This window comes from Oncorhynchus nerka, linkage group LG3 (assembly GCF_034236695.1).
Source record: "Oncorhynchus nerka isolate Pitt River linkage group LG3, Oner_Uvic_2.0, whole genome shotgun sequence".
NCBI classification, from domain to species: domain Eukaryota; kingdom Metazoa; phylum Chordata; class Actinopteri; order Salmoniformes; family Salmonidae; genus Oncorhynchus; species Oncorhynchus nerka.
The window spans coordinates 3,651,467-3,676,529 of record NC_088398.1 but is presented as its reverse complement, the minus strand read 5'-3'; the positions used below and the strand labels follow the sequence as shown (position 1 = coordinate 3,676,529).

Sequence of the window (25,063 nt, the reverse complement as noted above, 5' to 3'; positions counted from 1 at the left end):
GTTTCTGGGTAAGTCTCTAAGAGCTTTCCACACCTGGATTGTGCAACATTTGCCCATTATTCTTTTCAAATTCTTAAAGCTCTGTCAAATTGGTTGTTGATCATTGCTTGACAACCATTCTCAGGTCTTGCCTTAGATTTTCAAGTAGATTTAAGTCAAAACGGTATCTAGGCCACTCAGGAACATTTACTGTCTTCTTGGTAAGCAACTTTAAAATTCTGTAGATTTGACCTTGTGTTCTAGGTTATTGTCTCCCAGTGTCTGGTGGAAAGCAGACTAAAATACATTTCCCTCTAGGATTCTGTAGATTTGACCTTGTGTTCTAGGTTATTGTCTCCCAGTGTCTGGTGGAAAGCAGACTAAAATACATTTCCCTCTAGGATTCTGTAGATTTGACCTTGTGTTCTAGGTTATTGTCTCCCAGTGTCTGGTGGAAAGCAGACTAAAATACATTTCCCTCTAGGATTCTGTAGATTTGACCTTGTGTTCTAGGTTATTGTCTCCCAGTGTCTGGTGGAAAGCAGACTAAAATACATTTCCCTCTAGGATTCTGTAGATTTGACCTTGTGTTCTAGGTTATTGTCTCCCAGTGTCTGGTGGAAAGCAGACTAAAATACATTTCCCTCTAGGGTTTTGCCTGTGCTTAGCTCCATTCCGTTTATATTTTATCCTGAAAAATGCATCGCTAATAACATAGTAGCAGCAGCGTGGGGGGAGGGGGGGGTCCAATTAGGTAGCCATTTGATTAGCTGTTCAGGAGTCTTATGGCTTGGTGGTAGAAGCTGTTTAGAAGCCTCTTGGACCTAGACTTGGCACTCCGGCACCACCTGCCGTGCGGTAGCAGAGAGGACAGTCTATGACTTGGGTGGCTGGAGTCTTTGACAATGTTTAGGGCCTTCCTCTGACACCGCCTGGTATAGAGGTCCAGTGATGTATTGGGCCGTACACACTACCCTCTGTAGTGCCTTGCGGTCGGAAGCCGAGCAGTTGCCATAACAGGCAGTGATGTACTGGGCCGTACACACTACCCTCTGTAGTGTCTTGCGGTCGGAAGCCGAGCAGTTGCCATAACAGGCAGTGATGTACTGGGCCGTACACACTACCCTCTGTAGTGCCCTGCGGTCGGAAGCCGAAGCAGTTGCCATAACAGGCAGTGATGCAACCCATCAGGATGCTCTCCATGGCACAGCTGTAGAAACTTTTGAGGATCTAAGGACCCATGCCAAATCTTTTCAGTCTCCCGAGGGGGAATAGGTTTTGTCGTGCCCACTTCACGACTGTCTTGATGTGTTTGGACCATGTTAGTTTGTTGGTGATGTGGACACCAAGGAACTTGAAGCTCTCAACCTGCTCCACTACAGCCCCGTCGATGAGAATGGGTCCGTGCTCGGTCCTCTTTTTCCTGTAGTCCACAATCATCTCCTTTGTCTTGATCACTTTGAAGGAGAGGTGTTGTCCTGGCACCACAATGCCAGGTCTGTGACCTTCTCCCTATAGGCTGTCTCATCGTTGTCGGTGATCAGGCCTACCACTGTTGTGTCATCAGCAAACTGAATGATGGTGTTGGAGTTGTGCCTGGCCGTGCAGTCATGAGTGAACAGGGAATACAGGAGGGGACTGAGCACGCACCCCTGAGGGTCCCCTGTGTTTAGGATCAGCGTGGCGGATGTGTTGTTACCTACCCTTACCAACTGGGGGCGGCCTGTCAGTAAGTCTAGGATCTAGTTGCAGAGTGAGGTGTTTAGTCCCAGGGTCGTTAGCTTAGTGATGAGCTTTGAGAGCACTGTGGTGTTGAACGCTGAGCTGTAGTCAATGAACAGCATTCTCACATAGGTGTTCCTTTTGTCCAGGTGGGAAAGGGCAGTGTGGAGTGCAATAGAGATTGCATCTTCTGTGGATCTGTTGGTGCGGTATGCAAATTGGAGTGGGTCTAGGGTTTCTTGGATAATGATGTGAGTCTGTGCGTGTGTGTGTGTGTGTGTATGTGTGTGTGTGTGTGTAAGTGTGTTTGTGTATGTAACGTATACAGTGGGGCAAAAACGTATTTAGTCAGCCACCAATTGTGCAAGTTCTCCCACTTAAAAAGATGAGAGAGGCCTGTAATTTTCATAATAGGTACACTTCAACTATGACAGACAAAATGAGAAGAAAAAAATCCAGAAAATCACATTGTAGGATTTTTAATGAATTTATTTGCAAATTATGGTGGAAAATAAGTATTTGGTCACCTACAACCAAGCAAGACTTCTGGCTCTCACAGACCTGTAACTTCTTCTTTAAGAGGCTCCTCTGTCCTCCACTCGTTACCTGTATTAATGGCACCTGTTTGAACTTGTTATCAGTATAAAAGACACCTGTCAACAACCTCAAACAGTCACACTCCAAACTCCACTATGGCCAAGACCAAAGAGCTGTCAAAGGACACCAGAAACAAAATTGTAGACCTGCACCAGCCTGGGAATACTGCATCTGAAATAGGTAAGCAGCTTGGTTTGAAGAAATCAACTGTGGGAGCAATTATTAGGAAATGGAAGACATACAAGACCACTGATAATCTCCCTCGATCTGGGGCTCCACGCAAGATCTCACCCCGTGGGGTCAAAATGATCACAAGAACAGTGGGCAAAAATCCCAGAACCACACAGGGGGACCTAGTGAATGACCTGCAGAGAGCTGGGACCAAAGTAACAAAGCCTACCATCAGTAACACACTACGCCGCCAGGGACTCAAATCCTGCAGTGCCAGACGTGTCCCCCTGCTTAAGCCAGTACATGTCCAGGCCCGTTTGAAGTTTGCTAGAGAGCATTTGGATGATCCAGAAGAAGATTGGGAGAATGTCATATGGTCAGATGAAACCAAAATACAACTTTTTGGTAAAAACTCAACTCGTCATGTTTGGAGGACAAAGAATGCTGAGTTGTAATCCAAAGAACACCATACCTACTGTGAAGCATGGGGGTGGAAACATCATGCTTTGGGGCTGTTTTTCTGCAAAGGGACCAGGACGACTGATCCGTGTAAAGGAAAGAATGAATGGGGCCATGTATCGTGAGATTTTGAGTGAAAACCTCCTTCCATCAGCAAGGGCATTGAAGATGAAACGTGGCTGGGTCTTTCAGCATGAAAATGATCCCAAACACATCGCCCAGGCAACGAAGGAGTGGCTTCGTAAGAAGCATTTCAAGGTCCTGGAGTGGCCTAGCCAGTCTCCAGATCTCAACCCCATAGAAAATCTTTGGAGGGAGTTGAAAGTCCGTGTTGCCCAGCAACAGCCCCAAAACATCACTGCTCTAGAAGAGATCTGCATGGAGGAATGGGCCAAAATACCAGCAACAGTGTGTGAAAACCTTGTGAAGACTTACAGAAAACGTTTGACCTCTGTCATTGCCAACAAAGGGTATATAACAAAGTATTGAGATAAACTTTTGTTATTGACCAAATACTTATTTTCCACCATAATTTGCAAATAAATTCATTAAAAATCCTACAATGTGATTTTTAGGATTTTTTCCCCCTCATTTTGTCTGTCATAGTTGAAGTGTACCTATGATGAAAATTACAGGCCTCTCTCGTCTTTTTAAGTGGGAGACCTTGCACAATTGGTGGCTGACTAAATACTTTTTTGCCCCACTGTATGTGTGTGTGTTGTGTGTCTGGGTGTGTGTTCGTAAGGGTGATGATGCTCATTAGTCATTAGTCAGAGAAGGTCAGGTGGGTCGGCAGGGTAGCCTAGTAAGATAGAGTGTTGGACTAGTAACCAAAAGGTTGCAAGTTCAAATCCCCGAGCTGACAAGGTACAAATCTGTCATTCTGCCCCTAAAGAGGCAGTTAACCCACCGTTCCTAGGCCGTCATTGAAAATAAGAATTTGTTCTTAACTGACATGCCTAGTAAAAAAAAAAAAAAGTATAGCAGGGGAGTGTGAAAGAGAGGATGATCCCCAACTTATCTTTTGTTTTCCACAGAAAATGGTCAAGAGGTCAATATGAAATGTTACAAAAGAAAAGGCCTGCTGACTGACTGGCCATGCTTAATGTGTGTCACTGACAGAGAGTCACAAGATGTGTCATGTTTTGGTCACTCTCTTCCCTTCTCCTCCCCCTCAGGTTCAGTAGGCCAGTCCAAGTGGGCGGATTACTTCCCAGACTGTGGTGGTAAGGCCCAGTCTCCGGTTGACGTGGCAACGGTCCAGACCCAGTATGACCCCAGCCTGGGCCCTCTTACCCCCCTCGGTTATAGCCAGCACGGCAACAAACCCTTCAGCCTCTACAACGACGGACATACAGGTAACTATAGTAACCATGCTGACTCCATCACTTACAACAGAAAGGTAACTACAGCAACCATGCTGACTCCATCACTAACAACTAACATACAGGTAACTACAGCAACCATGCTGACTCCATCACTTACAACAGAAAGGTAACTACAGCAACCATGCTGACTCCATCACTAACAACTAACATACAGGTAACTACAGCAACCATGCTGACTCCAACACTAACAACTAACATACAGGTAACTACAGCAACCATGCTGACTCCATCACTAACAACATACATACAGGTAACTACAGCAACCATTCTGACTCCATCACTAACAACATACAGGTAACTACAGCAACCATGCTGACTCCATCACTAACAATATACATACAGGTAACTACAGCAACCATGCAGACTCCATCACTAACAACATACATACAGGTAACTACAGCAACCATGCTGACTCCATCACTAACAACATACAGGTAACTACTGCAACCATGCTGACTCCATCACTAACAACATACATACAGGTAACTACAGCAACCATTCTGACTCCATCACTAACAACATACAGGTAACTACAGCAATCACGCTGACTCCATCACTAACAACATACATACAGGTAACTACAGCAACCATTCTGACTCCATCACTAACAACATACAGGTAACTACAGCAACCATGCTGACTCCATCACTAACAACATACAGGTAACTACAGCAACCAAGCTGACTCCATCACTAACAAAATACAGGTAACTACAGCAACCATGCTGACTCCATCACTAACAAAATACAGGTAAGTACAGCAACCATGCTGACTCCATCACTAACAAAATACAGGTAACTACAGCAAACATGCTGACTCCATCACTAACAACATACATACAGGTAAGTACAGCAACCATGCTGACTCCATCACTAACAACATACAGGTAACTACAGCAACCATGCTGACTCCATCACTAACAACATACATACAGGTAACTACAGCAACCATGCTGACTCCATCACTTACAACAGAAAGGTAACTACAGCAACCATGCTGACTCCATCACTAACAACTAACATACATGTAACTACAGCAACCATGCTGACTCCATCACTAACAACTAACATACAGGTAACTACAGCAACCATGCTGACTCCATCACTAACAACATACATACAGGTAACTACAGCAACCATTCTGACTCCATCACCAACAACATACAGGTAACTACAGCAACCATGCTGATTCCATCACTAACAATATACATACAGGTAACTACAGCAACCATGCAGACTCCATCACGAACAACATACATACAGGTAACTACAGCAACCATGCTGACTCCATCACTAACAACATACAGGTAAGTACAGCAACCGTGCTGACTCCATCACTAACAACATACAGGTAACTACAGCAACCATGCTGACTCCATCACTAACAAAATACAGGTAACTACAGCAACCATGCTGACTCCATCACTAACAAAATACAGGTAACTACAGCAAACATGCTGACTCCATCACTAACAAAATACAGGTAACTACAGCAACCATGCTGACTCCATCACTAACAACATACATACAGGTAAGTACAGCAACCATGCTCACTCCATCACTAACAACATACAGGTAACTACAGCAACCATGCTGACTCCATCACTAACAACATACATACAGGTAAGTACAGCAACCATGCTGACTCCATCACTAACAACATACAGGTAACTACAGCAACCATGCTGACTCCATCACTAACAAAATACAGGTAACTACAGCAACCATGCTGACTCCATCACTAACAACATACATACAGGTAAGTACAGCAACCATGCTGACTCCATCACTAACAACATACAGGTAACTACAGCAACCATGCTGACTCCATCACTAACAACATACATACAGGTAACTACAGCAACCATGCTGACTCCATCACTAACAAAATACAGGTAACTACAGCAACCATGCTGACTCCATCACTAACAACATACATACAGGTAAGTACAGCAACCATGCTGACTCCATCACTAACAACATACAGGTAACTACAGCAACCATGCTGACTCCATCACTAACAACATACATACAGGTAACTATAGCAACCATTCTGACTCCATCACTAACAACATACAGGTAACTACTGCAACCATGCTGACTCCATCACTAACAACATACATACAGGTAACTACAGCAACCATTCTGACTCCATCACTAACAACATACAGGTAACTACAGCAATCACGCTGACTCCATCACTAACAACATACATACAGGTAACTACAGCAACCATTCTGACTCCATCACTAACAACATACAGGTAACTACAGCAACCATGCTGACTCCATCACTAACAACATACAGGTAACTACAGCAACCAAGCTGACTCCATCACTAACAAAATACAGGTAACTACAGCAACCATGCTGACTCCATCACTAACAAAATACAGGTAACTACAGCAACCATGCTGACTCCATCACTAACAAAATACAGGTAACTACAGCAAACATGCTGACTCCATCACTAACAAAATACAGGTAACTACAGCAACCATGCTGACTCCATCACTAACAACATACATACAGGTAAGTACAGCAACCATGCTGACTCCATCACTAACAACATACAGGTAACTACAGCAACCATGCTGACTCCATCACTAACAAAATACAGGTAACTACAGCAACCATGCTGACTCCATCACTAACAAAATACAGGTAACTACAGCAAACATGCTGACTCCATCACTAACAACATACATACAGGTAAGTACAGCAACCATGCTGACTCCATCACTAACAACATACAGGTAACTACAGCAACCATGCTGACTCCATCACTAACAACATACATACAGGTAACTACAGCAACCATTCTGACTCCATCACTAACAACATACAGGTAACTACAGCAACCATGCTGACTCCATCACTAACAACATACATACAGGTAAGTACAGCAACCATGCTGACTCCATCACTAACAAAATACAGGTAACTACAGCAACCATGCTGACTCCATCACTAACAAAATACAGGTAACTACAGCAACCATGCTGACTCCATCACTAACAAAATACAGGTAACTACAGCAAACATGCTGACTCCATCACTAACAACATACATACAGGTAAGTACAGCAACCATGCTGACTCCATCACTAACAACATACAGGTAACTACAGCAACCATGCTGACTCCATCACTAACAAAATACAGGTAACTACAGCAACCATGCTGACTCCATCACTAACAACATACATACAGGTAAGTACAGCAACCATGCTGACTCCATCACTAACAAAATACAGGTAACTACAGCAACCATGCTGACTCCATCACTAACAAAATACAGGTAACTACAGCAACCATGCTGACTCCATCACTAACAACATACATACAGGTAAGTACAGCAACCATGCTGACTCCATCACTAACAACATACAGGTAACTACAGCAACCATGCTGACTCCATCACTAACAACATACATACAGGTAACTACAGCAACCATTCTGACTCCATCACTAACAACATACAGGTAACTACTGCAACCATGCTGACTCCATCACTAACAACATACATACAGGTAACTACAGCAACCATTCTGACTCCATCACTAACAACATACAGGTAACTACAGCAATCACGCTGACTCCATCACTAACAACATACATACAGGTAACTACAGCAACCATTCTGACTCCATCACTAACAACATACAGGTAACTACAGCAACCATGCTGACTCCATCACTAACAACATACAGGTAACTACAGCAACCAAGCTGACTCCATCACTAACAAAATACAGGTAACTACAGCAACCATGCTGACTCCATCACTAACAACATACATACAGGTAAGTACAGCAACCATGCTGACTCCATCACTAACAACATACAGGTAACTACAGCAACCATGCTGACTCCATCACTAACAAAATACAGGTAACTACAGCAACCATGTTGACTCCATCACTAACAAAATACAGGTAACTACAGCAACCATGCTGACTCCATCACTAACAAAATACAGGTAACTACAGCAAACATGCTGACTCCATCACTAACAACATACATACAGGTAAGTACAGCAACCATGCTGACTCCATCACTAACAACATACATACAGGTAACTTCAGCAACCATTCTGACTCCATCACTAACAACATACAGGTAACTACAGCAACCATGCTGACTCCATCACTAACAACATACATACAGGTAACTACAGCAACCATTCTGACTCCATCACTAACAACATACAGGTAACTACAGCAATCATGCTGACTCCATCACTAACAACATACATACAGGTAAGTACAGCAACCATGCTGACTCCATCACTAACAACATACATACAGGTAAGTACAGCAACCATGCTGACTCCATCACTAACAACATACATACAGGTAACTACAGAAACCATTCTGACTCCATCACTAACAACATACAGGTAACTACAGCAATCACGCTGACTCCATCACTAACAACATACATACAGGTAACTACAGCAACCATGCTTTCTCTCCATCACAGTGGTGGTTCCTCTCCCAGGCTGGATGGGTTTAGGGGGGCTGCCCTGGCAGTTCACGGCCGTCCAGATGCACCTGCACTGGGGCAATGGAGCCCCGGAGGCCGGGGGCAGCGAACACACCATCAACGGTCAGAGCTCCGCTGCAGAGGTGAGGGACTGTGTGTGTGTTTGTTGAGGGGACTGTGTGTGTGTTTGTTGAGGGGACTGTGTGTGTGTTTGTTGAGGGGACTGTGTGTGTGTTTGTTGAGGGGACTGTGTGTGTGTTTGTTCAGTTGAGAAATCATACTATAATCCCATTAAATATTATACAGAAACACTAAACAGCAATCTGGACTCTTAGCTCATCTGGTTAACACAAGTCATAGTAGGAGAAAACAAACTTGAAAAGAAAGGTTATTGGAGAACAAGTGTTTGAATGATGTTAATTAATTGGGGAGTGGAATTAAATCTGATTGAAATTGTTGTAAAGACTTCAGGATTAGAAAGCATGTCAAATAAAAGCCTCTCAAACACCTACAGTATACATAGGAAGAGTTAGAGAGAGTTTGTGAGAGTTTGAAAACATGAAGGAGAAGCTCCATGCTCTGGTTACACGCTATTACGTAAAGACAGACAATTAGTGTTTCTCTCCACCCTCCCCTACTCCCTCCCTCTCAAAGAGTTTCAATGAGCCAGCATATCCCCCCTCCCTTTCTCTATCACTCTCTCATTCCCTCTCCCTCACTCACTCTCTTTTTCTCCCATCTGAACGCTATGTAAATGAATGTAGCAGCACTTTTCATTCAAACTCAAGGGGGATTTTCCAAAAATTAGACACTGCCACACACACACACACACACACACACACACACACACACACACACACACACACACACACACTAACCATGTTCCCTCTCTGTGTAGCTGCATGTGGTGCACTACAACTCAGAGCTGTACCCTAACATGTCAGTGGCTATGACCCAGCAGGATGGACTGGCAGTCCTGGGAGTCCTCATAGAGGTAGGACTGTTACATCTTAACTAACTGACAATCACATCAACCACTGGATACATTACATACTTCAAAAGAGTTGTATTTTTACAATAGGTTACAAATTCCCTTTATTTACATTTTATTTCTTCAGTTGTAAAATGTACACATCACCAGATTAGTAAGAAAGGCTTTGTGAATGTATAGTAAAGCCTGCACACTTGACCTAAAGGGAAGATGTGTGATCTGTCAGACAGGTGAGGAGGCTAACCAGGCCTTTTGGAACATTCTCAACTACCTGGGTCGCATCAGACATGCAGGTGAGACAGCTGGTAATTATTATTTACCTTTATTTAACTAGGCAAGTCAGTTAAGAACAAATTCTTATTTTCAATGACAGCCTAGGAACAGTGGGTTAACTGCCTGTTCAGGGGCAGAACAACAGACTTTTACCGTGTCAGCTCGGGGGTTGGATCTTGCAAATGTTTGGTTATTAGTCCAACACTCTAACCACTAGGCTACCTGCCGCCCCAGGTAGCTTAATCAAAGTACACCTTAGCCAAGCAGCATTATTACTACAGCTACCTTCTAGCAATGTTACCACGACTACAGTAGTTTATGGGGATTCTCTGATTTCTTATGCAAGTGCCAAACAGCACCACTCCAGGAGTCAAACACTGTACATCTCCTCTAACTTTCATCTGTCCATCCACCCCTCCATTCCTCCCTACGTGGTCAGGTCAGAGTGTGTCCATCCCAGCCTTTGATGTCCAGTCCCTCCTGCCCTCTGACCTGGGGCGGTACTACCGATACAATGGCTCTCTCACCACTCCTCCCTGCTTCCAGAGTGTCCTCTGGACCCTCTTCACAGAGACTGTCAAAATCTCACACACACAGGTGAGGGAAGGTGTGTGGTGTGTGATGGTGTGATGGTGATATACTTATGCTTGAATTCAAAGCATCACTATGTCCTCCTCTTCTTTTCTCCCCCTCTTCCCTCGTCTTCCTCCTCTTCACCATCTTTCCTCTCTTCCTCCCCTCTTTACTTCTCTCTTTCCTCTTCTCTTCCTCTCTGTCCTCCCTTCTTCCTCAGCTGATGAAGCTGGAGACAGTGCTGTATGCCAGTAAGGAGGACGCTGACCGCGTCGTCATGCAGGACAACTACCGTACACCCCAACCACTTAACGACCGGACCATCCTCTCATCCTTCCCATTAGGTCGGGGGGGGGGGGGGGGGTCTCTAACACAACCAACAGCCTCGTAGCTAACAGCAGCACCAGCAGAAAGGGCATGGGGCGGGCTAGCCTCGTACCTAACAGCAGCATCAGCAGGAAGGGCATGAGGCGGGCTAGCCTCGTAGCTAACAGCAGCATCAGCAGGACGGGCACGGGGCGGGCTAGCCTCGTAGCTAACAGCAGCATCAGCAGGAAGGGCATGGGGCGGGCTAGCCTCGTAGCTAACAGCAGCATCAGCAGGAAGGGCATGGGGCGGGCTAGCCTCGTACCTAACAGTAGCATCAGCAGGAAGGGCATGGGGCGGGCTAGCCTCGTACCTAACAGTAGCATCAGCAGGAAGGGCATGGGGCGGGCTAGCCTTGTACCTAACAGCAGCATCAGCAGGAAGGGCATGAGGCGGGCTAGCCTCGTACCTAACAGCAGCACCAGCAGGAAGGGCATGAGGCGGGCTAGCCTCGTAGCTAACAGCAGCATCAGCAGGAAGGGCATGAGGCAGGCTAGCCTCGTAGCTAACAGCAGCATCAGCAGGAAGGGCATGAGGCGGCCTAGCCTCGTAGCTAACAGCAGCATCAGCAGGAAGGGCATGAGGCGGGCTAGCCTCGTACCTAACAGCAGCATCAGCAGGAAGGGCATGGGGCAGGCAAGCCTCGTAGCTAACAGCAGCAGGAAGGGCATGAGGCGGGCTAGCCTCGTAGCTAACAGCAGCATCAGCAGGACGGGCACGGGGCGGGCTAGCCTCGTAGCTAACAGCAGCATCAGCAGGAAGGGCATGGGGCGGGCTAGCCTCGTAGCTAACAGCAGCATCAGCAGGAAGGGCATGGGGCGGGCTAGCCTCGTACCTAACAGTAGCATCAGCAGGAAGGGCATGGGGCGGGCTAGCCTCGTACCTAACAGTAGCATCAGCAGGAAGGGCATGGGGCGGGCTAGCCTCGTACCTAACAGTAGCATCAGCAGGAAGGGCATGGGGCGGGCTAGCCTTGTACCTAACAGCAGCATCAGCAGGAAGGGCATGGGGCAGGCTAGCCTCGTAGCTAACAGCAGCATCAGCAGGAAGGGCATGAGGCAGGCTAGCCTCGTACCTAACAGCAGCACCAGCAGGAAGGGCATGAGGCGGGCTAGCCTCGTAGCTAACAGCAGCATCAGCAGGAAGGGCATGAGGCAGGCTAGCCTCGTAGCTAACAGCAGCATCAGCAGGAAGGGCATGAGGCGGCCTAGCCTCGTAGCTAACAGCAGCATCAGCAGGAAGGGCATGAGGCGGGCTAGCCTCGTACCTAACAGCAGCATCAGCAGGAAGGGCATGGGGCAGGCAAGCCTCGTAGCTAACAGCAGCAGGAAGGGCATGAGGCAGGCTAGCCTCGTACCTAACAGCAGCACCAGCAGGAAGGGCATGGGGCAGGCAAGCCTCGTAGCTAACAGCAGCACCAGCAGGAAGGGCATGAGGCGGGCTAGCCTCGTAGCTAACAGCAGCATCAGCAGGAAGGGCATGAGGCGGGCTAGCCTCGTAGCTAACAGCAGCATCAGCAGGAAGGGCATGGGGCGGGCTAGCCTCGTAGCTAACAGCAGCATCAGCAGGAAGGGCATGGGGCGGGCTAGCCTCGTAGCTAACAGCAGCATCAGCAGGAAGGGCATGGGGCGGGCTAGCCTCGTACCTAACAGCAGCATCAGCAGGAAGGGCACGAGGCGGGCTAGCCTCGTAGCTAACAGCAGCATCAGCAGGAAGGGCATGGGGCGGGCTAGCCTCGTAGCTAACAGCAGCATCAGCAGGAAGGGCATGAGGCAGGCTAGCCTCGTACCTAACAGCAGCATCAGCAGGAAGGGCATGAGGCGGGCTAGCCTCGTAGCTAACAGCAGCATCAGCAGGACGGGCACGGGGCGGGCTAGCCTCGTAGCTAACAGCAGCATCAGCAGGAAGGGCATGGGGCGGGCTAGCCTCGTACCTAACAGTAGCATCAGCAGGAAGGGCATGGGGCGGGCTAGCCTCGTACCTAACAGTAGCATCAGCAGGAAGGGCATGGGGCGGGCTAGCCTTGTACCTAACTTCAGCATCAGCAGGAAGGGCATGAGGCAGGCAAGCCTCGTAGCTAACAGCAGCATCAGCAGGAAGGGCATGAGGCGGGCTAGCCTCGTAGCTAACAGCAGCATCAGCAGGAAGGGCATGGGGCAGGCTAGCCTCGTAGCTAACAGCAGCATCAGCAGGAAGGGCATGAGGCGGGCTAGCCTCGTAGATAACAGCAGCATCAGCAGGAAGGGCATGGGGCAGGCTAGCCTCGTAGCTAACAGCAGCATCAGCAGGAAGGGCATGAGGCAGGCTAGCCTCGTACCTAACAGCAGCACCAGCAGGAAGGGCATGAGGCGGGCTAGCCTCGTACCTAACAGCAGCACCAGCAGGAAGGGCATGGGGCAGGCAAGCCTCGTAGCTAACAGCAGCACCAGCAGGAAGGGCATGAGGCGGGCTAGCCTCGTAGCTAACAGCAGCATCAGCAGGAAGGGCATGAGGCGGGCTAGCCTCGTAGCTAACAGCAGCATCAGCAGGACGGGCACGGGGCGGGCTAGCCTCGTACCTAACAGTAGCATCAGCAGGAAGGGCATGGGGCGGGCTAGCCTCGTACCTAACAGTAGCATCAGCAGGAAGGGCATGGGGCGGGCTAGCCTTGTACCTAACTTCAGCATCAGCAGGAAGGGCATGAGGCAGGCTAGCCTCGTAGCTAACAGCAGCATCAGCAGGAAGGGCATGAAGCGGGCTAGCCTCGTAGCTAACAGCAGCATCAGCAGGAAGGGCATGGGGCAGGCTAGCCTCGTAGCTAACAGCAGCATCAGCAGGAAGGGCATGAGGCAGGCTAGCCTCGTACCTAACAGCAGCACCAGCAGGAAGGGCATGAGGCGGGCTAGCCACGTAGCTAACAGCAGCATCAGCAGGAAGGGCATGAGGCGGGCTAGCCTCGTACCTAACAGCAGCATCAGCAGGAAGGGCATGGGGCAGGCAAGCCTCGTAGCTAACAGCAGCAGGAAGGGCATGAGGCAGGCTAGCCTCGTACCTAACAGCAGCACCAGCAGGAAGGGCATGGGGCAGGCAAGCCTCGTAGCTAACAGCAGCACCAGCAGGAAGGGCATGAGGCGGGCTAGCCTCGTAGCTAACAGCAGCATCAGCAGGAAGGGCATGAGGCGGGCTAGCCTCGTAGCTAACAGCAGCATCAGCAGGAAGGGCATGGGGCGGGCTAGCCTCGTAGCTAACAGCAGCATCAGCAGGAAGGGCATGGGGCGGGCTAGCCTCGTAGCTAACAGCAGCATCAGCAGGAAGGGCATGGGGCGGGCTAGCCTCGTACCTAACAGCAGCATCAGCAGGAAGGGCACGAGGCGGGCTAGCCTCGTAGCTAACAGCAGCATCAGCAGGACGGGCACGGGGCGGGCTAGCCTCGTAGCTAACAGCAGCATCAGCAGGAAGGGCATGGGGCGGGCTAGCCTCGTAGCTAACAGCAGCATCAGCAGGAAGGGCATGAGGCGGGCTAGCCTCGTAGCTAACAGCAGCATCAGCAGGACGGGCACGGGGCGGGCTAGCCTCGTAGCTAACAGCAGCATCAGCAGGAAGGGCATGGGGCGGGCTAGCCTCGTAGCTAACAGCAGCATCAGCAGGAAGGGCATGAGGCAGGCTAGCCTCGTAGCTAACAGCAGCATCAGCAGGAAGGGCATGAGGCGGGCTAGCCTCGTAGATAACAGCAGCATCAGCAGGAAGGGCATGGGGCAGGCTAGCCTCGTAGCTAACAGCAGCATCAGCAGGAAGGGCATGAGGCAGGCTAGCCTCGTACCTAACAGCAGCACCAGCAGGAAGGGCATGAGGCGGGCTAGCCTCGTACCTAACAGCAGCACCAGCAGGAAGGGCATGGGGCAGGCAAGCCTCGTAGCTAACAGCAGCACCAGCAGGAAGGGCATGAGGCGGGCTAGCCTCGTAGCTAACAGCAGCATCAGCAGGAAGGGCATGAGGCGGGCTAGCCTCGTAGCTAACAGCAGCATCAGCAGGACGGGCACGGGGCGGGCTAGCCTCGTACCTAACAGTAGCATCAGCAGGAAGGGCATGGGGCGGGCTAGCCTCGTACCTAACAGTAGCATCAGCAGGAAGGGCATGGGGCGGGCTAGCCTTGTACCTAACTTCAGCATCAGCAGGAAGGGCATGAGGCAGGCTAGCCTCGTAGCTAACAGCAGCATCAGCAGGAAGGGCATGAGGCGGGCTAGCCTCGTAGCTAACAGCAGCATCAGCAGGAAGGGCATGGGGCAGGCTAGCCTCGTAGCTAACAGCAGCATCAGCAGGAAGGGCATGAGGCAGGCTAGCCTCGTACCTAACAGCAGCATCAGCAGGAAGGGCATGGGGCAGGCAAGCCTCGTAGCTAACAGCAGCAGGAAGGGCATGAGGCGGGCTAGCCTCGTACCTAACAGCAGCACCAGCAGGAAGGGCATGGGGCAGGCAAGCCTCGTAGCCAACAGCAGCACCAGCAGGAAGGGCATGAGGCGGGCTAGCCTCGTAGCTAACAGCAGCATCAGCAGGAAGGGCATGAGGCAGGCTAGCCTCGTAGCTAACAGCAGCATCAGCAGGAAGGGCATGGGGCGGGCTAGCCTCGTAGCTAACAGCAGCATCAGCAGGAAGGGCATGGGGCGGGCTAGCCTCGTAGCTAACAGCAGCATCAGCAGGAAGGGCATGGGGCGGGCTAGCCTCGTAGCTAACAGCAGCATCAGCAGGAAGGGCATGAGGCAGGCTAGCCTCGTACCTAACAGCAGCATCAGCAGGAAGGGCATGAGGCGGGCTAGCCTCGTAGCTAACAGCAGCATCAGCAGGACGGGCACGGGGCGGGCTAGCCTCGTAGCTAACAGCAGCATCAGCAGGAAGGGCATGGGGCGGGCTAGCCTCGTAGCTAACAGCAGCATCAGCAGGAAGGGCATGGGGCGGGCTAGCCTCGTACCTAACAGTAGCATCAGCAGGAAGGGCATGGGGCGGGCTAGCCTCGTACCTAACAGTAGCATCAGCAGGAAGGGCATGGGGCGGGCTAGTCTTGTACCTAACTTCAGCATCAGCAGGAAGGGCATGAGGCAGGCTAGCCTCGTAGCTAACAGCAGCATCAGCAGGAAGGGCATGAGGCGGGCTAGCCTCGTAGCTAACAGCAGCATCAGCAGGAAGGGCATGGGGCAGGCTAGCCTCGTAGATAACAGCAGCATCAGCAGGAAGGGCATGGGGCAGGCTAGCCTCGTAGCTAACAGCAGCATCAGCAGGAAGGGCATGAGGCAGGCTAGCCTCGTACCTAACAGCAGCACCAGCAGGAAGGGCATGAGGCGGGCTAGCCTCGTAGCTAACAGCAGCATCAGCAGGAAGGGCATGAGGCAGGCTAGCCTCAGCAGGAAGGGCATGAGGCGGGCTAGCCTAGCTAACAGCAGCATCAGCAGGAAGGGCATGAGGCGGGCTAGCCTCGTAGCTAACAGCAGCATCAGCAGGACGGGCACGGGGCGGGCTAGCCTCGTAGCTAACAGCAGCATCAGCAGGAAGGGCATGGGGCGGGCTAGCCTCGTACCTAACAGTAGCATCAGCAGGAAGGGCATGGGGCGGGCTAGCCTCGTACCTAACAGTCAGCATCAGCAGGAAGGGCATGGGGCAGGCTAGCCTCGTAGCTAACTTCAGCATCAGCAGGAAGGGCATGAGGCAGGCAAGCCTCGTAGCTAACAGCAGCATCAGCAGGAAGGGCATGAGGCGGGCTAGCCTCGTAGCTAACAGCAGCATCAGCAGGAAGGGCATGGGGCAGGCTAGCTCTAACAGCAGCATCAGCAGGAAGGGCATAGAGATAACAGCAGCATCAGCAGGAAGGGCATGGGGCAGGCTAGCCTCGTAGCTAACAGCAGCATCAGCAGGAAGGGCATGAGGCAGGCTAGCCTCGTACCTAACAGCAGCACCAGCAGGAAGGGCATGAGGCGGGCTAGCCTCGTAGCTAACAGCAGCACCAGCAGGAAGGGCATGGGGCAGGCAAGCCTCGTAGCTAACAGCAGCATCAGCAGGAAGGGCATGAGGCGGGCTAGCCTCGTAGCTAACAGCAGCATCAGCAGGAAGGGCATGAGGCGGGCTAGCCTCGCAGCTAACAGCAGCATCAGCAGGACGGGCACGGGGCGGGCAGCAGGACCTAACAGTAGCATCAGCAGGAAGGGCATGGGGCGGGCTAGCCTCGTACCTAACAGTAGCATCAGCAGGAAGGGCATGGGGCGGGCTAGCCTTGTACCTAACTTCAGCATCAGCAGGAAGGGCATGAGGCAGGCTAGCCTCGTAGCTAACAGCAGCATCAGCAGGAAGGGCATGAAGCGGGCTAGCCTCGTAGCTAACAGCAGCATCAGCAGGAAGGGCATGGGGCAGGCTAGCCTCGTAGCTAACAGCAGCATCAGCAGGAAGGGCATGAGGCAGGCTAGCCTCGACCTAACAGCAGCACCAGCAGGAAGGGCATGAGGCGGGCTAGCCACGTAGCTAACAGCAGCATCAGCAGGAAGGGCATGAGGCGGGCTAGCCTCGTACCTAACAGCAGCATCAGCAGGAAGGGCATGGGGCAGGCAAGCCTCGTAGCTAACAGCAGCAGGAAGGGCATGAGGCAGGCTAGCCTCGTCACCTAACAGCAGCACCAGCAGGAAGGGCATGGGGCAGGCAAGCCTCGTAGCTAACAGCAGCACCAGCAGGAAGGGCATGAGGCGGGCTAGCCTCGTAGCTAACAGCAGCATCAGCAGGAAGGGCATGAGGCGGGCCAGCCTCGTAGCTAACAGCAGCATCAGCAGGAAGGGCATGGGGCGGGCTAGCCTCGTAGCTAACAGCAGCATCAGCAGGAAGGGCATGGGGCGGGCTAGCCTCGTAGCTAACAGCAGCATCAGCAGGAAGGGCATGGGGCGGGCTAGCCTCGCACCTAACAGCAGCATCAGCAGGAAGGGCACGAGGCGGGCTAGCCTCGTAGCAGCAACAGCAGCATCAGCAGGACGGGCACGGGGCGGGCTAGCCTCGTAGCTAACAGCAGCATCAGCAGGAAGGGCATGGGGCGGGCTAGCCTCGTAGCTAACAGCAGCATCAGCAGGAAGGGCATGAGGCGGGCTAACAGCAGCATCAGCAGGAAGGGCACAGCAGCATCAGCAGGACAGGGCAGGAAGGGCATGGGGCGGGCTAGCCTCGTAGCTAACAGCAGCATCAGCAGGAAGGGCATGGGGCAGGCTAGCCTCGTAGCTAACAGCAGCATCAGCAGGAAGGGGCATGAGGCGGGCTAGCCTCGTAGCTAACAGCAGCATCAGCAGGAAGGGCATGAGGCAGGAAGGGCATGAGGCCTAGCCTCGTAGATAACAGCAGCATCAGCAGGAAGGGCATGAGGCAGGCTAGCCTCGTACCTAACAGCAGCATCAGCAGGAAGGGCATGAGGCGGGCTAGCCTCGCATGGGGGCGGGCTACCTAACAGCAGCACCAGCAGGAAGGGCATGAGGCAGGCTAGCCTCGTAGCTAACAGCAGCACCAGCAGGAAGGGCATGAGGCAAGGGCTAACAGCAGCTCAGCAGGAAGGGCATGAGGCGGGCTAGCTAACAGCAGCATCAGCAGGAAGGGCATGAGGCGGGCTAGCCTCGTAGCTAACAGCAGCATCAGCAGGAAGGGCATGGGGCGGGCTAGCCTCGTACCTAACAGCAGCATCAGCAGGAAGGGCATGGGGCAGGCTAGCCTCGTAGCTAACAGCAGCATCAGCAGGAAGGGCATGGGGCGGGCTAGCCTTGTAGCTAACAGCAGCATCAGCAGGAAGGGCATGAGGCAGGCTAGCCTCGTAGCTAACAGCAGCATCAGCAGGAAGGGCATGAGGCGGGCTAGCCTCGTAGCTAACAGCAGCATCAGCAGGAAGGGCATGGGGCAGGCTAGCCTCGGCTAACAGCAGCATCAGCAGGAAGGGCATGAGGCGGGCTAGCCTCGTACCTAACAGCAGCATCAGCAGGAAGGGCATGGGGCAGCATCAGCAGGAAGGGCATGAGGCGGGCTAGCCTCGTAGCTAACAGCAGCATCAGCAGGAAGGGCATGGGGCAGGCAAGCCTCGTAGCTAACAGCAGCATCAGCAGGAAGGGCATGAGGCGGGCTAGCCTCGTAGCTAACAGCAGCATCAGCAGGAAGGGCATGGGGCAGGCTAGCCTCGTATAACAGCAGCATCAGCAGGAAGGGCATGGGGCGGGCTAGCCTCGTAGCTAACAGCAGCATCAGCAGGAAGGGCATGAGGCAGGCTAGCCTCGTACCTAACAGCAGCATCAGCAGGAAGGGCATGAGGCAGGCTAGCAGCTCGTAGCTAACAGCAGCATCAGCAGGAAGGGCATGGGGCGGGCTAGCCTCGTAGCTAACAGCAGCATCAGCAGGAAGGGCATGGGGCAGGCTAGCCTCGTAGCTAACAGCAGCATCAGCAGGAAGGGCATGAGGCGGGCTAGCCTCGTAACAGCAGCATAACAGCAGCATCAGCAGGAAGGGCATGGGGCAGGCTAGCCTCGTAGCTAACAGCAGCATCAGCAGGAAGGGCATGAGGCAGGCTAGCCTCGTACCTAACAGCAGCACCAGCAGGAAGGGCATGAGGCGGGCTGAGCCTCGTAGCTAACAGCAGCATCAGCAGGAAGGGCATGAGGCAGGCTCAGCCTCGTAGCTAACAGCAGCATCAGCAGGAAGGGCATGAGGCGGCCTAGCCTCGTAGCTAACAGCAGCATCAGCAGGAAGGGCATGAGGCGGGCTAGCCTCGTACCTAACAGCAGCATCAGCAGGAAGGGCATGAGGGGCAGCCTCGGCAGCAGCATCAGCAGGAAGGGCATGAGGCGGGCTAGCTACAGCAGCATCAGCAGGAAGGGCATGAGGCGGGCTAGCCTCGTACCTAACAGCAGCACCAGCAGGAAGGGCATGGGGCAGGCAAGCCTCGTAGCTAACAGCAGCACCAGCAGGAAGGGCATGAGGCGGGCTAGCCTCGTAGCTAACAGCAGCATCAGCAGGAAGGGCATGAGGCGGGCTAGCCTCGTAGCTAACAGCAGCATCAGCAGGAAGGGCATGGGGCGGGCTAGCCTCGTAGCTAACAGCAGCATCAGCAGGAAGGGCATGGGGCGGGCTAGCCTCGTAGCTAACAGCAGCATCAGCAGGAAGGGCATGGGGCGGGCTAGCCTCGTACCTAACAGCAGCATCAGCAGGAAGGGCATGGGGCGGGCTAGCCTCGTAGCTAACAGCAGCATCAGCAGGAAGGGCATGGGGCGGGCTAGCCTCGTAGCTAACAGCAGCATCAGCAGGAAGGGCATGAGGCGGGCTAGCCTCGTAGCTAACAGCAGCATCAGCAGGAAGGGCATGGGGTGGCCTAGCCTCGTACCGTGACCACTAATAACATTTCACCACAGTATTAGTGGACACGGTGAGGGGCTCTCGGGGTGGACATGTGGAGGAAGGCTAGCGTTAAACACTAAAGAGAGGAATGTGGTGAGAACTGTGGGAATGTCAAGGGTTACTGACTGTGAAAGAGATAGAGAGGGGGATAGAGGGGGTAGGAGATAGGAAAAGAGAGAGGGGGGGATTTGAGGGAGTGATAGAGAGAAAGAGAGAGCGGAGTAGTGGGGAAGAGAAAGAGGAGCTGTAAATGAGGGGGAGCTCTGTTTACGAGATGGCTGATTCGTTTTTGCAACATCTCTTCTCTAAACACTGACACTGTTGTTTTCACATGACAAGAGAGGAAGAGAGAGAGAGGGACTGAGAGAGAGAGAGAGAGAGGAAGAGAGAGACAGAGAAAGAAAGGGAGAAATGGAGAGAGGGAGAGTGAGAGAGAAAGAAAGAAAGAAAGAAAGAAAGGGAGAGAGAGAGAGAGAAAGGGAGAGCGAGAAAAGGAGAAAGGGAGAGCAAGAGAGAGAGAGCGGAACACAGACAAAGGAGAAAGAATTTGTGAAAAACTGATAGGGTGGCCTATGACAACACCATAGGAGGCTGGTGAGAGGAGGACGGCTCATAATAATGGCTGGGGTGGAATGAATGTAATGGTGTGTTTGATATCATTCCATTCTGCCCATCCTCCCCAATTAAGGTACCACCAGCCTCCCGTGGACAACACTTATTCCAAAGACTACAGAACACACTGTAGACGTACGATCATTTCCCTGTAGTTCTACTGGTAGACAACACTCATTCCAAAGACTACAGAACACACTGTAGACGTACGATCATTTACCTGTAGTTCTACTGGTAGACAACACTCATTCCAAAGACTACAGAACACACTGTAGACGTACGATCATTTACCTGTAGTTCTACTGGTAGACAACACTCATTCCAAAGACTACAGAACACACTGTAGACGTATGATCATTTACCTGTAGTTCTACTGGTAGACAACACTCATTCCAAAGACTACAGAACACACTGTAGACGTATGATCATTTACCTGTAGTTCTACTGGTAGACAACACTCATTCCAAAGACTACAGAACACACTGTAGACGTATGATCATTTACCTGTAGTTCTACTGGTAGACAACACTCATTCCAAAGACTACAGAACACACTGTAGACGTATGATCATTTACCTGTAGTTCTACTGGTAGACAACACTCATTCCAAAGACTACAGAACACACTGTAGGCGTATGATCATTTACCTGTAGTTCTACTGGTAGACAACACTCATTCCAAAGACTACAGAACACACTGTAGACGTATGATCATTTACCTGTAGTTCTACTGGTAGACAACACTCATTCCAAAGACTACAGAACACACTGTAGACGTATGATCATTTACCTGTAGTTCTACTGGTAGACAACACTCATTCCAAAGACTACAGAACACACTGTAGGCGTATGATCATTTACCTGTAGTTCTACTGGTAGACAACACTCATTCCAAAGATTACAGAACACACTGTAGACGTACGATCATTTCCCTGTAGTTCTACTGGTAGACAACACTCATTCCAAAGACTACAGAACACACTGTAGACGTATGATCATTTACCTGTAGTTCTACTGGTAGACAACACTCATTCCAAAGACTACAGAACACACTGTAGACGTATGATCATTTACCTGTAGTTCTACTGGTAGACAACACTCATTCCAAAGACTACAGAACACACTGTAGACGTATGATCATTTACCTGTAGTTCTACTGGTAGACAACACTCATTCCAAAGACTACAGAACACACTGTAGGCGTATGATCATTTACCTGTAGTTCTACTGGTAGACAACACTCATTCCAAAGACTACAGAACACACTGTAGACGTACGATCATTTCCCTGTAGTTCTACTGGTAGACAACACTCATTCCAAAGACTACAGAACACACTGTAGGCGTATGATCATTTACCTGTAGTTCTACTGGTAGACAACACTCATTCCAAAGACTACAGAACACACTGTAGACGTATGATCATTTACCTGTAGTTCTACTGGTAGAAAACACTCATTCCAAAGACTACAGAACACACTGTAGACGTATGATCATTTACCTGTAGTTCTACTGGTAGACAACACTCATTCCAAAGACTACAGAACACACTGTAGGCGTATGATCATTTACCTGTAGTTCTACTGGTAGACAACACTCATTCCAAAGACTACAGAACACACTGTAGACGTATGATCATTTACCTGTAGTTCTACTAGATGTTGATTGAACATTAATTCCAACTAAATTATCGACTGCATAAACAAAGTAGCAGTATTTTTACATGAACCCTCTGTCATGACATCACGATCATGTCAAACCATTATGATCATGTCAAGCCTGTTATTATGTAGGCCTTATGACAGACGTACAGGTAATAAGACAATCTCTAAATAACATGTTCCTTTTCCCACAGAATCAGTGAAGGTGTACACTGCCGGTAAGATGTGGACCTTCATAGCTGATTCATTATTAGAGTAGGCCTCTGGTCAATGGCTATCTTTTCATGTTTGATGTACTAGTTGGAATATTTCTCTGTCTGTCTCAGGAGAGATCACAGCGATAGTAATAGGAGCTCTGTGTGGCTGTGTTGGTGTGGCTGTCATCATTCGCTTCATAGTGAAGACTATACGGTAAGGCACTGAGCTGTTAAATGGGGTTTCTTAGCTTACTAGTCTGCCTGAGGGCTATTCTGTTTCTGATTAAACCAACTACTGTTACGGCCGTTAAAAGAAGAGGGAGTGGACCAAAGCACAGGGTGGTAAGTGTTCAAGTGTTTTTTAGAAAAAAAATCATGAACAAAATAACAAAAAGCAAAACGACAACTAACAGTTCTGTCAGGTGCAGAAACACAAAACAAAAAATAACTACCCACAAACCCAGGTGGGGAAAAGGTCACCTAAGTATGATTCTCAATCAGAGACAACGATAGACAGCTGCCTGTGATTGAGAACCACACCCGGTCAAACACAAAGATATCGAAAACATAGAAATAAAGAAACTAGAATGCCCACCCTAGTCACACCCTGGCCTAACCAAAATAGAGAATAAAAGCCTCTCTATGGCCAGGGCGTGACAACTACAGAGTTATCTGAAGTAGAAAACAGTACCGTCAACCAGATTGTTGTTGTGCTGGTTACCTGGTTACCTGTGTTTATCATATGAAACTGGTGTGCTTTGATCCAAAATGTCCTGAGTTTCTTTTTGTTCTTGGTGTCTCAATCTTCACATTTCTCTTGGCAGATTTTTCAAACACCTGCATTATGAAAGGGTCTTGGTAAACAGGTGGAAACCTCCATAATACCTGATACCTACTGCTTCCATGTCCAATACTACATGTTCATAAACCAAATGAATACTACTGCCAGTGTTCTCTGTGACAGGGTTCTAATTACAGGGATGTCTGGAGATGCTAGCCACGCCTATACTAAAAGTTTCTCCCCCAAAAGTGTTTTGGCACCCCTTGAATTGTAAAAAAAAAAAACATCAACGTGGGCACCCCCATCAGTGTACCTCCTAGAGTCAATGTGTAATTCCAACCCTGATCAAAAATAACATTACTATGTTAACCACCAGTGATTGGTAGATTCCCTGGCCTATGTGCTCATATCTAGGATCGGTTTGTTACTCCAATCCTAACCGTAACCATGAGGTAAAAACAAAAAACTGACCTTAGATCAGTGATCAGGGGCAACATCATCCTCTACCATCTGATTGTTGCTCTGACTGTGTGATAATTGCCCACTTCTTAATCGACCCTTTGTCCCTACATTATGCACTTTAGATGTAGAACCAACAGCCTCGCTTGCCAGGCTTAATGCTAAAGACACATGGTTAGGAATGAGACTAAAGAGCTGAGATGATTGGCTAGGTGTAAGGAATATGGCAAAGGTTCACCCAGCCCACACCATACTGACAATAACTATCTCATTATTTCACATCTAGAAAACGTGCAGAGGAAAATGATAAAGGGTCGGTTCGGGGCATGATTGTTGCCCTTTTAACATGATTGTGTCTGTCTGTGATGTGATCGTTTGTGTTTCCTGGTCACATGACACTGTGTTTTCATCACAACAGCTCCACCTCTAGCTGGGACGTCCTGCCCAGTGTCCGGCCCGCCCCCGTGCCCAGGTCACCAATCAGATTATGACCTTTGACCTTCACCCCTTTAACCCAAATCCCTGATTCTACTCCCCATCATCTGCCTTCTGTCCCTGGCTAGAGATAACTCCTAGCACCCCTAAACGTTGGTGTGTAGCCTCCAGATCTGAAGAAAGCGCGTAGATGTATCGTTAAAATCGGGCTCAATTGAGCTCGTTTTACTTTTAGCCATTTTACTTACCAATCTAATTCCTTAAGATCTGCAAACACCAAGGTGGTCTAGGAGTTGTTTTTTGGACTGGGACTCTAGAAATTCCAACATCACGTGTTATCCTAAAGAATCCTAATCCATTCCTGTAATCCTGTTATTCTAGGAAATTTCACAACTCATTTGTTTAAAGTAGATTGTTGTGTCTTTAAATCCAGTGTTGTACCAATATAGCACATTTTCTCCCTCTCAATAGATTTTTAATGCTGTAACTTCCCACTGGGCACACACTGGTTGAATCAATGTTGTTTCCACGTCGACGTGGAATCGACGT

General features: G+C 50.1%; 1 protein-coding gene across 3 annotated transcripts in view; it reads left to right on the top strand.

Annotated features, from left to right (window-relative positions):
- Positions 1-25,063, top strand: part of LOC135563768 (carbonic anhydrase 14-like) — a 32,460-nt gene that overhangs the window by 5,762 nt on the left and 1,635 nt on the right. The window contains exons 3-11 of one of the 3 annotated variants that reach the window (XM_065007153.1): positions 4,107-4,286; positions 8,798-8,943; positions 9,699-9,794; positions 10,018-10,096; positions 10,504-10,661; positions 10,858-10,981; positions 22,837-22,860; positions 22,969-23,053; positions 24,498-24,551. In XM_065007153.1, coding sequence (XP_064863225.1) covers positions 4,107-4,286; positions 8,798-8,943; positions 9,699-9,794; positions 10,018-10,096; positions 10,504-10,661; positions 10,858-10,981; positions 22,837-22,860; positions 22,969-23,053; positions 24,498-24,551 — 946 coding nt within the window. The remainder of the gene's footprint in view (positions 1-4,106; positions 4,287-8,797; positions 8,944-9,698; positions 9,795-10,017; positions 10,097-10,503; positions 10,662-10,857; positions 10,982-22,836; positions 22,861-22,968; positions 23,054-24,497; positions 24,552-25,063) is intronic. The other 2 variants (XM_065007159.1, XM_065007161.1) reach the window with 2 other exon arrangements.